Source organism: Achroia grisella, unplaced genomic scaffold (assembly GCF_030625045.1).
Source record: "Achroia grisella isolate CSIRO2021 unplaced genomic scaffold, CSIRO_AGI_Agris_v1 utg676, whole genome shotgun sequence".
NCBI classification, from domain to species: Eukaryota; Metazoa; Arthropoda; class Insecta; order Lepidoptera; family Pyralidae; genus Achroia; species Achroia grisella.
Genome location: NW_026712992.1, coordinates 1,322,554 through 1,337,139, shown reverse-complemented (window position 1 = coordinate 1,337,139; position 14,586 = coordinate 1,322,554). Strand labels below are relative to the sequence as shown.

At 31.5% G+C, this 14,586-nt stretch overlaps 1 protein-coding gene across 10 annotated transcripts in view; it reads right to left on the bottom strand.

Moving 5' to 3' along the window:
- The window catches only part of LOC131849996 (endophilin-A), a 42,510-nt gene that overhangs the window by 14,513 nt on the left and 13,411 nt on the right, over positions 1-14,586 (bottom strand). For 9 of the 10 annotated variants that reach the window (XM_059200130.1, XM_059200135.1, XM_059200138.1 and 6 more), the window contains exon 2: positions 4,937-5,007. In XM_059200130.1, coding sequence (XP_059056113.1) covers positions 4,937-4,981 — 45 coding nt within the window. In that variant the 5' untranslated portion in view covers positions 4,982-5,007. Of the gene's footprint in view, positions 1-4,936; positions 5,008-12,471; positions 12,599-14,586 lie in introns of those variants that run through there. The other variant, XM_059200131.1, reaches the window with a different exon arrangement.

The following is a 14,586-nucleotide window of genomic DNA, read 5'->3' as shown; positions in this document are numbered from 1 at the left end:
TAGAGCCAAGTGACAATCCTATATATTCAATAATATTTACGCAAAAGATGTCACTAATGGAGGTATAGGGATTTTCCCACAATTAAGTCACAGTCATGGTTATGAGTAACAGAAAATTGAATAATGTGGTATTTATTGCGTGTATTCGCATAATCAATGTTGATTAGAGGAAATACAATATGAATAACCTCTTAACTTGTAAAAGGTTATTAATATTGTATTTCCTTTAATTAGGCAGACGGGAAGGAAAATCGAACAATTTCCATTTATTATTTTCGTGTTACAAATAAAAATTACAGCAGGTATAATATTAAAAATGTATGATTAAATATTAAAACGGTTTTTTGAGTAAAATAACACCCTAGAAAGTTTGAAACAGAATTTATTGTTAATTTGTTAATGAGAAATACGCTAGCTTAACTCAGCACGGGCAATTATTTGAAGTAATTGTTTATAATCTGTTATTTTAGTTTTTAAGCAACATACCAACTAATGACCGCGGCCATGGTACTGCAGTGTACGGCAGATCTTTTGAGATATACTGCTCTAGAAGTCATATTCTATTTCATGTCATATAACCTATAGCAATCGGATTATTACTTACTACATTATTTCTCAAATTATAACAAGTAGTTTAGAAGTTATACTAAAACAGATTAACATACATAGTGATCTAAATCGTAACGCTCCAGTTTGCTTGTCGTAATCGAATATAAAGTGCTGCAATCTGTTATGTTAATATTTTCAAAATAACAAAAGGTAGCCAAGAATTATCGGAATGCTTTAATCGTACAAACGGGTCGCGGCCTGACCTTGGCCTAAAAGTTGCTTTACTTTTTTCCTATAGAAAAATTCAAATTGTAATAACGGAGAGTTGCAGAGGCTGTGAATGAGTTACCTGCTAAGCACTACGTACTAATTGCTGGCAATTATCATAGCCCATTGTCTGGCGAATCTTTTTTAAGAAAAACTATTACTCATATAAATTTGAGATAAGTACTACATCCTAATTTATTTATTTAATATTACCTTATATTATTTTACTAATATATAGAAATATCATAGTAAAGTCCTTATGTTTATACAAATCCAGTATATTATATTAACATTACGTGTATTTTAACTGGTCATTAAATACTATTTCATTTTTATAACACGTATCTCATGATGTTTCATAATGAATTGGATGCTAATGAGAGAATCGTATAAAAACACAGTTAAATGTGTAATACCTTATGTAAATGACGTAATGTGTAATTTTAATCTTTTATAATTAATTAATTGTTACATCAATTTTTTGATCAATTATTTTAGTAACGTTTGCCAAAAATTATACAATAAGTATCTGTATTGAAATGGTGAGAATTATTATTCCTTGTTATTTTACAAATAGGTCACCATTCCTATATGGAGCTAGATATCCAAGGTGACCTTAGAAAGAATTAGTTGTAGCATTGACCCATAAACAGTAACTCACTCTGTGTAATATTTTTGGTTAATAAATACCACAAATAAAACTTGCAGATCTATGTCGATAATCATAAAATAAAATACCAATGAACACGGAAGAATTACACAAAATGTCCACAGCCAAATAAAACTGACAAATATAAAACCCAAATTATGTTTAGTATTCATAAAACAGACCCATACCCGTAAACCCTTGGGATTATAATAAAAAATTTACTAGCCAATATGTGATAAGCAAAAATTCGGTAAGTGCAACTTAAATTTGGGACATTAGATTAGTGATTCTGAACCAGTGTTCGGTAACCGTGGACGGCGTGTTGGTTGATGGTTCACCAACGCCGTCAGGTATAGGTTATATATTATTCATAGTATTATTATATAATAAAAACAATGAATAGCCTATACTTAACTACATACCTAATATAGCTTATAGTCTTCCCCGATCAGTGGGCTAATCAATAATAATATGTCAAATAGAAACCAGTAGTGCCTAAAACTAGTGCGTTCAATAAAGAATCAAAGACGTCAGCTCTATATATAATACAAATGAAATTATTCAGTTTTGAATATGTGTAGCCGAAAATACAACCAACTGTTCATCTTTCATAAATCGATAAATTAATAGTACGCTTTTTCAATTAATTTCAATTAAACTTTATTTATAGGATATCATCATCTTCTTCCTTATCCCATTTATTTATAGGATATATTAATTTAATTTTAATTCTTATAGTCTGAAAATATATATAATCTAAATAAAGGTTAGAGAATTAAGAAAAAGGCTGGGAATTACTGTAATGGAGTGACGGCCTTACAGTTTACAGTGGCTTTAAATTATTGCGTTCATGGGTTCATTTCTAAATAAGAAAGCTAGAATCAGTTACCAATTTTAGAGATCAGTAATCGAGATTAAGTAGATGATGTAATGAAACAGAAAATATATTTTTATTCCTGTGTAATTATATTCCTGTGTATTATATAACACGACAGAAATCATAAAAATATATAGATTAGTCTTCTTATTACTTAGCTGTAGATGTATATATATAGATTATATGAAAGTTTAAAACACCTATGTAATGGTCCTGTTGAGGGAAGCTAAAGCCTGCATGAAGCATGAAGGCCGTTATAATTGGGGCACATCGGCAATATAGGACGCAGGGGTCACGGCCGCACACCCGCACTTCATCTCACCCCTCGTTTCATGGACCCCTCGTTGCATCCGGATGCGGGAGGATTCCATATTATATAGCCTGCACTAACTTTCCAGTAAGTACCAACAAATTGAGTTTCAAATTGAATTAATATTTGACTCTTGATTTTTGAAATGACAACTAACTTTGAACATCAAAAAAGTTGTAGTGAATATAAAAATACCTACTACGCAAAATAAGAGAGCTATTGTAAATATTTACACCCTCTACACATAGCGCTCTTATTTTCGAATTTCAAATAAACAATTTCTGGGATAATTAATACAAATAAAAAATAAATTAAACGGAATTGTACCCACTCCTTTTTTGCGGTCGGTTAAAAATATATTAATATCTATAAATACGAGATCGTTGTTTGACTTCCTTTTGTTATATACCATAGAAATATACATACTACGAGTACACAAAAGGAAGCGATACGATGAAACGACGGTCTGGAGATAAACCTCCCTTTAGCGGAGTTAAGGTATAAGTAGTAGAATAAAGAACGTATCTTGTCAATTCCCGTCAGATAAGATCCTGGAGCATCCTCGCTATTTTATTATGGATTTATACACAATTAGAATACCAAAACATTCCAAGACATTTTAGATAGGATTATCCTTGATCCATTTCTTATTCTGTCACGATTTGTTCGTATAGGTATTTTTATTTTTCTATAGCATAGGGAACACACGAGTTTGAGACTCACCTATGATGGTAAGTTAATCACTTACCGCCTACATCCGCCCATGTACACATATTTTATTAATACTACCATAAAAAGAATCATATGTGCCTACAATAAAAAATAAATCTAATTTAATGTACAATAAAATTAAAAATAATTTATTTACATAGGATTTCTGTTGTCACTTATGTAAGTCAATCTATTTCACGTTTTATTTACCCCTACGATCTAATTCGGATAGCTTCAGGTAAGAAAGGTTAAAAAAAATTAAAGCATAAAAGCTTTAAACGATCTATTATAATAACAGTCTGTAAATTTTGTATAATCTCCTTAAAATTTAATGTTTTGTGTTGAAATATAATTTGTAATCTGTACACAAGTATGATTTTTGTAAGTTATGAAACTTTTGAAGACAGCAGATCGGTAATATCTCGAGATCATGTTATTCAAGACGCTATAAGACGTGGAGTGAGAAGGCAGTGACATTATGCCATTACAGAACCATCAATCATTCACCGATCTCGTTTCTAAGGAAGAAGCCTGCGATTGGCGTCAACTTGGAGGAAACTACCGCGTTATTGTATTTTAAAACAGCACCAAAGATATTATTTATTAACTAGATGCCCATCCGGGATTACCACAATTTTAATAAAAACTATAGTAATACTAAAAATAAGACCAAAAACCTGAACACTTATTTTTCTTCCTTATATAAAAACCTTGTCTTTACAATAAGAAATGCAAAAAAAGAATAGTCAATTAGGTGCAGCCCGTTCTCTCTGAATGCTCTCACTCTCCATTCGGCAATAGATTTTTATTACGCTCATAAATATTCTTATGTCACAATAGGATAAATGAGGTATACCTCTATCTACGAATTTATTATTAGATACATATGTATCAGAAACTAAAACAATTTACATTGATTAAAAGCTAAGGAAGATAAATACAAGAATTTCTTGAACTCCTTAAGAAGGAACCATGGGTATTACAGAAAGGAAACGGGAGCAAAGAAATGGCTGAAATGGTTATAACACCAATAACAATGTAAACTTGCTAAGAACGTCGACGCTATATAGCTATTAACTTTAATGTACCCCGAGAGTATCCATTTTGTTAATTGAAAATATTTCAATGTCATTTTTGCAACACACCTTTCAATTATTATTCAGATGGTGGTTGATTTTTAATTTGTACTTACGATAATGTTAAATTTTAATAGGTACTTACGTGCTTATGAGTCATGAACAAACAAACATACAACTCAATAAATTTACAACTGTGTATATTCATTAATTATTTACCACTTATTTTCGCATCGCAATTTAAAACTTTCCTTTGTTAATATACCTAAAATTATCTATAAGTAGACCGAAGAATAACTCTGCGGATCGTAATATTCTTGCCTAGAATATTTCTTACGAAGATAAATTTAATATCGAAGCGTTAATAATGAATGAGTTCTGATACCTAATCTGCAGAATAAACTTTTCACAACTGTGACGACGAACAAGATGTTAATTTCAATTCTTTGTTTTAATAGTATATAATATTATTATCATTAATAATAAAAATAACTTACCTGATTAGCTTTATTGATTTGTTTCTTAAGTCCAGCAAAGGCCATGATTTGTCAGTTTAATGTCCAATGATCTGTAATAAAAATAAGAACTACGTAAATCACAAATACATTAATATTGTACAGAAGAAATTTACATTTATAAAATTATATATTTTTGTAGACTGTGTTTATATATACAGTCTAAATGATTGTTGATAAGTGATATTGATCATGTTTTTATATTATTAACTACATATTGCTCGACTGTTTAATTAATTATTTAAGTAATATAGTATACCTCTTTTTCATTATATGAGATGATATCATTATTAGACAGGTTTTCCAGCCGTCTATTATAAAATCAGCGTTTGGGCATTACAGCCCAGATACAAAGCTGAATGGAAACCAATTTGGTCGCAGCTGTATTTTTAAAATAATTTGTTATAATTTTTGTAAAATATTGTATGATTGTTTTGTATGCGCCAAATAAATATATTTTTCTTTCTTCTTTCTTTTCTTTCTATTTATTGCGTTTCTACACAAATGTATGAAATTGTATTGACTTTTTGGGTAATAATATATCCTTAGATTATTATGTAACGAATAGTGTTTTGTTTTGTGGTTATTAGTTTTTGAATAGCATATTTGAGATAAAATATAATTATTGCCTGTTGTTCAATATATTCGTGTTTTACAGACCAACACAAACATTATAAAGGTAGGCAGTTAGATTAGGTATTGTCTTTAACTCGCAAAGCAAACAGTCGTCTTATAAGATTAAACCCTTGTCATTTAGAAGCCCTGGTGATGTAACTTCTAAAAATACAACTGTTTTGTTATCTATGTGTAAATATATCTTTTTTCTGGTTGGAATAAAATTCTTTATTAAAATATATAAAATTTTAATAAAGAAGTCGACTGCCGTTTTGCATAGTCATACTTATGTTTTTTAATATATCGCACATTCGGACAGCTTATAAAAGATAGCCTATGTCAGTCGTAATACAATTTATCTTTATGGCGTATTTTATTAAGATCCGTACATTCGTTTCTACAAAAAAAAAAATAAGACGTAGACAGACACACCTTCTCATTTGTAATATTTGTATGGAATTATGGATTAACTATTTACTAGAATGTATGTAGTAATATACCTACATAATTTATTATAATTATTTTATTTTTAATAATATTTTCACTAGTCATATATATTTTTATTCCAGTAAATAAAAACAAACTTCCTAGAATTATATCAGTAGGTACTTATCAGGCTTCAGATGCACGAGTACATATTGGGAGTCGGGTAGTAAGAGGCGAAGTATATAGGTATGTATGACGTATAAAAGTCACTTACGGGCGTAGGTACTATTTTATTCAGCTAGTAATCGTCGAGAGCGAACCGTTGCTAGCTTATTTCGACATACATTTATGCGTGCTTTAATACACGTTAGATGTCTAACTTTGTAAAAAGAATATATTTTACTCTATCACCCAGATCACATTTCATTGGAATGGTGAACAAACTGACAGATTACGTGATTATAAGTGGTAATCGTTGCCTATATATAACCTGAATAGCACTACAGACATCACGTTATCATGTGACGCCTGTGATACTACTTATGCCTTGCCATTCCGGAGGAGTAAGATGTCATGCCTCATATTCTGTAATTGCACTTCCATATCCAACTTTCAATCAGAACACTGTTAACATGGCAAGTTGCTTGACGGCTGAAAAAGGTGAAACTGAGATATCTACACCGAGGAGTTTTCAGTAACCCTCTTCAGAAGAATTTTACCCTGGAAGACATTTTAAATACTGACCCAATCAGCTGGAATTAGCACTAAAGCATCGATCCCTTTGGGGTGGGTTTTATTATCATTCATTATCATACATAAAATATTCATTACTAATCTTTGAAAAGGAACTGATGTTTTCTAGAAGCAAGTCGTGGGCAGCGGGGCATACTGTCTTTTTACTGGCAGTTCGCCATATGCACAGATCGATACCTCTCTCCAGGGCTCTAAGATTACGTAATTTTCTACAATAACTCCTACGTACTAGAGAGCGTCGCGGTCTAGTGGTTTACTATTCAGACTAAAATCGAAAAGATCGTGAATTCAAATCTGTCGGGATAAAATAAAAAAAAATGTGACAATTCGTTTGCCTAACTCTCCGGTGAAGGAAACAAAACAAAACCAAAAATTTATCTGAATATTAACGATAGGCCCGATTCAAATATATCCAGCAAAATGACGTCAACAATTGACGATGCCTCTGTCTAACTCATCCGAGATAACAATTGTGACTTTATATTGTGCATATATGTTGTTATATCCATGTATTGTACTTATAAAATAAGGTAATTGTCTAACGAACACCTTCGTCGATTGACCGTGGCCACCTCTAACCTTCAGCCGGATTATAAGTTAAGTAGTACAATGTATTTTGTTTAACTTTATTTTTATCGCAATTTGCTTTTAGAAGCAAAAGAAAAATACAAAAAGCAATATAAATATAATAAATTAAAACAAAGTTAAAATATGTATACTGCCGAGGGCTAAGTAAATTTTGTAACAATTTAATTATAAACATACTAGCTGTCCTGGCAAACGTTGTTTTGCCATATAAATTAATAACGCCATAAAAAAATAGAGGTTGGTATAGAAAATGTAGGGTTGTATGTATTTTTTATTGACACAATAAAAAAATATAAATAAAAAATGTTGCCCAAAAAATAAAAAAATAATGTTAGGGGTGGATAACCCCTTATCACTTAGGGGTATGAAAAATAGATAGTAGCCGATTCTCAGACCTACTGAATATGCATATAAAATTTCATAAAAATCGGTCAAGCCATTTCAGAGGAGTATGGTAACTAACATTGTGACACGAGAATTTTATGTATGAGATTAAAAGAGATACAACACATTAGTATGAAAATAATTGTAAACGTGTACTTGTTGTACTTGTTATAGAATAAAAAACATCCGGAATTTTCTTATTATTTATAAACTGCTACTCCTGTATATCTTTGATCACTGCACTCCCATTACAGTAAAACATGGGGGTGTCCCATGTTTTACTAATAGAAAATGTTTTAGTTTGTTAGTAGTTAATAAATAATGCCCTTAAACTGATTCTAAGTGCCAACAATTGGTAAGAATACATCTAGTTGTTATAATGTTCTTATATTCACGAGATTCATTTTCCCGCATTAAAATCAATAACCTAATGTACTTAAGTTTCTATATGTACTCGAATATGTACATATAGAAACATTCCATTAGCAATGTGGCTAATGGAAAAGTGCAAAATATATGAGATTAATGTATCATATTGAATAGGTGTGTAGTAGTGTGTACGTAGTGTGGTTTCGGTAAATTCTATTCGTAAATTAATATAAAAGTTATTCTGAACCACTCTAGACAGAACGTTCCAACTTTTTAATAAAATATTCGTACACTACACACCTACACATTACCTACCTAATATACCTTAATAAAATATATAAATAAACCTGGGGAGACCGCCCGAATCGGACGTACGTCGACAAATCGGTGACGTGTTGAAAAAACCTATTGGTAACGGACGAGGTTGCATGAATAGATTGATGAATGTAGAGGAAGCGAAAGGGGTCTGTTTGAATCGAAACCTTTGTTGCTTTTGTCTCTACTGACTCCAATGAGAGACAGGTATTACATATATGTATGTATGGGGATATATATACATAATTGAAGTCTTAATCGATACAGTAAAATGCTAAAAATCATATATCGATACTGCAACAAAAATACCTCTGTAAATTCATATCCAATCCTATTATATATAACTATTTAATTTCGAATGATTGACAGTTAAACAACGCTTTATGTTTCTATCTATAGGTTAGCTTATAAATGTCATACGGCATTAACAAGTACAAGTTTTATTATGTAATAAAGGATAAAAAAAGTATCAACTTGAATTAGTGATCTTGGGTAATCTAATCGGAGACACAGAGAAGAAAAAAAGATGAAGTCATATGACTTAACCCATCACAATTTCAATCAGGTAGATACGACGGGATTGAAGAGGTAACGCGTGAATGTGATACCTGACAAAATAAATTACAATCTATGGTGGCAATTAAGGCTGTATATTCGGTGTACGGCCAATTCTTTTCAATACCTTTGCTGCGCCTCCTACTCTCAGGTAGCTCTTCCACCATTACATATTTGAGAAAAAATATTAACTACTTCTACAAATCTCATCACCCGTATCAAATACTGAGGATGGTATAACTTAATAGTGTACACATTACTTTAAATATAACTATGGGTCCAATAGTCCTCATTACAGAAAATAAGCGCTAGAAACATGTTTCCAGCATTATGCTGACTTGTGGTTTACATTGACTCTGTTTTGTAATGTATGTAAATTGTTGTAATTGTTGTATTTTTTTTGTCATTACTGTCTCGGAAAAATTCTATTTTATTCTATTCTTTACTAACAGTGGCTTCTCCCTTACGTAGGCTGGTGACCTATATTACAAGTAGGCATCGCTTCTCATACAAAGGTCGCGAATTTGAACTTGAACCCTCCATCTGGGCATAATGGGGGCTACGCATAACGAGTAAGTATGGCGTAACTAACATCTTTCGATAAACGTATTAACTAACTATTCTGACGTCAAACTAAATAACACATGTAATATATGTAGAACCTAGATGAGGGAAAGTGTGGCGAACCCTAGATAATTTATATAAGGTCAAAACATTATTCTACAAAGTATTACCTATTAATAGTTATAAAATATACATAACTACATGAAACTTATAACGCGATATATTAGATATTTTATGATAATTGTAACCTAATATTATGAAGACGAAAGATTCGGTATCTTGTATGAGTTCTATAGCATAGGGGCAAACGACCTTGCGGCAAACCTGATGGTAAGTGATTACCGCCGCCCATGACCGCCCATGATTACAGGTGAGTTTTTATGTAAAATGTTAATTGGTCAAAAACTCAAAGAATATGTTCGTATACAGGAATTATTTTAAAAATCATTTCCTATATACGAATCTACATTATCAACGTATCAATTATTTTATTTTAAAGTTACAATAATTGAACCCATGCGAACCAGGGGCGAGTTGCTAGTATTATAGTAGATATAGTGCAAATTCTATGATATAGCTACCTGGCCCGGCAGAAGTTGTACAATCTTACTGAAAGCGCGAACTGTAAAATTTTCTGAAATGTCTGAATATTCTTCGGATATTCTACATTCTGTTTTGCTATTTTATTTGATCACATAGACCTCAGAACGACTACGATTTCATTAATTTCTTTTTTACTGTTTTCTAATACTCTACAGAATGTTTTTAATCATCATCATTAATATTTAAGTATTTGTATCAGCTATCTTTTATTTAGAACACAATCTTCGGATTAGATGGCGCTATGTGAATTAACCAGGATTATATTATTATTATAATAAAATAAATATATACATTTGACTATAATTTAAATACTAAAGTTCATCGTTTTTATATGTGTTTCTGTTAATTCGGACGCTTGACGTCAATATTAGTTTCCCTTGAATAATCTGTACCAATGTAATCGTAGTTGTGCTCATTAGTATTAACAATGTCGACGTTCGATCAGCTTTAAACATGGTTGACGATTAAACCATGCTCCAATTAGCACTATCGTTCGACATTTAATACTTTTTTTGTTTCATTTATCCTTTTAACAAGGGAAAAAGGAACTAAGCCGTACAGCCTTAGTCTTTTGTGTCATTTTTATAGTTTTATAAATTATATTACGTCACTACAGTCCTCCCAGATAGAGCAGCAGAGACTTTGTCAATTGTCGATGTCTTGCCAAACGGAACATTTGACAAGCCCATATTTCACTGAGTATATCAGAATTCAATGTGTCAGAGAGCGATCACACCGATGTTTCAAGAACTTATTTCTAGTACTAATTTAAATTCAATATAATAATATAATAAAATGCTAGTATCCAAAATTTAAAGTTCCTTGAACAAATTAGTAAAAACATTGACAATTTTTAATCACTTAAAATTAAACAGTCAATATTTTAATGTCATTTTATGATATTTAGTTACACCTGACGGGTTGTATTCCGACATTTCCATTAGGATACAGTTAATACGGGTAATAATAATATTACAACAAAATAAATTCAACGAGAACTGCGACGGGTTGAATATCGACTGACCTACGCTTCATTATTAAATTTTCAAGGACTGACACCGCATGGGTTAATTGCCATTTATCATTTATGCGAGTCTAATATTAGGTTAGCTAGTTAAGGTAACGAGGGTCAATGCTCAATGTGTGTATAGATAAATAGATACGGCTATGGATTATCTATGCACATGAAAAGCGATTCCGGTACAAAATATTTTTATTACCATTTTGTTACTTTTTATACAGCGGTAGATAAACATGTAAAATACTTCTCTACTAAAGCCATATCATCAAAGAAATGGCCATTTGTTGAAACTTTGTAGAAAAATGCAGGTTCGAGTATCAGGACTCATGTTAGTATACTGAAGTGAGGGAAGACGATTGCTAGTAAAGTGGACTGTTGATCCCATTGCTAGCAATGTACCATATTAGGTTAACCTCGGAGCGGTTTCCCCTGGTAACCATCATGATAAATTACTGATGAATTTGTCACGATGGGCTAACTGACCTGGCCTCATGTGCAGTTTATCATCTTCCACTGGTACCACGGTATCAAAAACCGTTAGCGCAGGCGGGTGCACCATTCCCTTATCATTCATTAAAAAACTACACTAGTCATTTCTTTATATTCTACTTGGTAATGAATGGAAGGATTCCAATAGCGAAAATGTTGTTACATAATCGCATTCTAATCATATTAATTCGATTATAGTTCATGCATAATAGACGACTTGAAATTTCAAATAGATTAATCGATTACTACCGTAATACAAACAAGATTCGAAATAGATGCGCGAGGTGGATGTACAAAATTACCAGTGGGTGTTATTTGATGTATATGTATAGTACCTACTTTAAATGTCAAGTACCAGTACGTGCTTACTGTAGGTACAATGAACAAAGCAACAACGACCTTTCTATACTTACATCTTTTAAATCAGTAACTATTTATAAAATTGCAATTTTAGTAAACGTACGTAAAAAATGCAGACAATACATGTACTATTTGATTCAAAATTATTAATCAGAAATCAATTTAATGATTACGCAGTATATGATTCCTATTTCAATTACTTATGCACGTTTGTAAAGATTAAAAAAAATATGTGTAATAAATTTTCAATATGTAGTAGTAGCAACGAAGACAGTAGTCTGTAGCGTTTACTTTTGCCGTTAATATAGATAAGCCATGTCTTTTCAATTTTAATTCCATAGAATATTATAATTAATGTAAGATATAGGATTTAATTAATGAGACGATTATTTCATGGAAAGATTACGACATCAATGCTGCAGAACGAGTAAAATGTTGGCTGAAATTGAATCATCAGTACATAGTAACATTTTACCTTAACTGGTGTGAATTCCCTATGCTCGATTCCACTTCTCTAAGATCACAACGTCACAATACACTCTGACGGTAAGGTTTTATGCCTGTATTGCACTGCTACGAAGGACGTAGCAATCGGTAACAAGCGTAGCTCGTACACGACTAAAGAACTCGTAGCTCTACGGAGCCGTAGAAGTGCGCGCGCAGCCTCGCCCCTCACACGTGAATCCAATACCAATCCACCACTTTCATACAATTTTGAAACGAATCTCTACATTAATAAAGCTTTGGTAATAATATCAATAACGTTTTGTAATACATTGATGTTAAAATTTTAAAATATATATATTTTTTTCATCTTTTGTATTACATAACAATAAAAAATAGTGCATATTCAAATATACCAGTGCGGGCGAGATAAATTGACTGCCCAGTGATCACAACACATTTGTAACGGTTTAACTAATATTCTAAAATTGGTCTCACACTAATGTAACATACCTCCGTATCTGGTATGAAAGACACAGACTTGACCTAGTTTATATTGCATACCATGTATATTTCAAATTAAAATAGAATTCAAGAACATACAGTATTAGTCCAGAGATACCTAGATTGCATCACACGCGTTAGCAGCAACTATTGCACATAAGTGAGATAGTAATACAGCTATAAATAACTATATTATTTCAGCCAACTCCGTTATATTAAATTACTGTACCTCACCGATTTAACCGGTCTGTAAATCGGTCTGTTTTGTATAATTATATTCTTTCAAATAAACGTTTTTCTTGTTGTATTTTGAACATATATTGATGCTTCATTTCCTTCGTATGGAAACTTCCAGTTTTATGTAGCAGTGAAAAGATATAGCTGACATTGCGAATTTTATTATATTAGAAATATTTATTCCATTTTAATATATATTAGTCACTATGACGAGTAGTCATAATGACTAATAAATCTTTTAATCAAATATCAGAAGATATCAATCGGCTGTATTCTAGTATAATCAAGAAACTCACGTGTAGCAAATTCTTCAATAATAAGTACCGGAACTAATACATTATTTGTAAAATAGTCACGAATTGCTAAATACCCTATCGATGCATCTTTATTTGTTACTAGTGTTATTCTATTCAAATTAAACCATAATACTGTAACGTTTACTACTTAGAGCTATTTATTATAGAATTATAAGCATAAGTTGTTAATATAATATAATTGATAAAGAATACTAATTATTATTGTTACCACGGACCTTAATAACATTAAATATAGAGATTAATTGTATATAAGCTATATTTTATGTAAAAAAAACAAAGGAGCAAAGTCGCAACAGTTAGTTACAATTAGGGTTCATGATTTCTCGAGCTTTTCAATTTCTCGGGTCTCGAGAATTCTCGAGGTCAATTTCTCGGGTTGTCGAGAAATTTACATTTATGTACGTTTTCTCATATTATTTGGTTCCAATAACGTCAAAAAATTCAGTGGTTTTCCTCTCAAATAAAAGTATCAAATTAAACTTTTATTGAGTATATTTAAAAACATTAATATTACATATGAATATTTTTTTTTTTAAATAGAGAAATAATATTAGAACCTTACATATGAAATTGGCGTTTTGTCGTACTGGTCACTTTGATCTCAAATATCTCCTCTTTGGTTAGGAATTCCATTTCCAAATTTATACAGCTATTCACTTTGGGTCACTCACAGCATACAAAATGAAAAAACTTAAAATATCGCGTTATTTACGAGAACGAGTTCCGCTGTGGCACCAGTGCTACACGGTGCTAAACGGCTCGAAGTATTAATGATGTGTATGGCAGTGGTCTCGCAAAAGATAACACGTGCATTTTTGGTTCCAACGTTTTCGTTCTGGTAATTTCGACGAACCAACCAAATCCTGCCCCAAGCGAAATATGGCTCAAAAAATGTTACTTGTGAACGTTTGGTGGACTATTTCCGACAGACAGTTACCAAATTAAAAGAGCTTCAATTGGAATGTCTAAGACAACCACCGTACTTCCCGGACCTTGCTCCAACAGATTACCATTTTTTTTCGAAATTTAGATAACTTCTTGCAAGGGAAAAAATTAAACTCCGATTGGATCGTCCAAAGTGCAAAAAC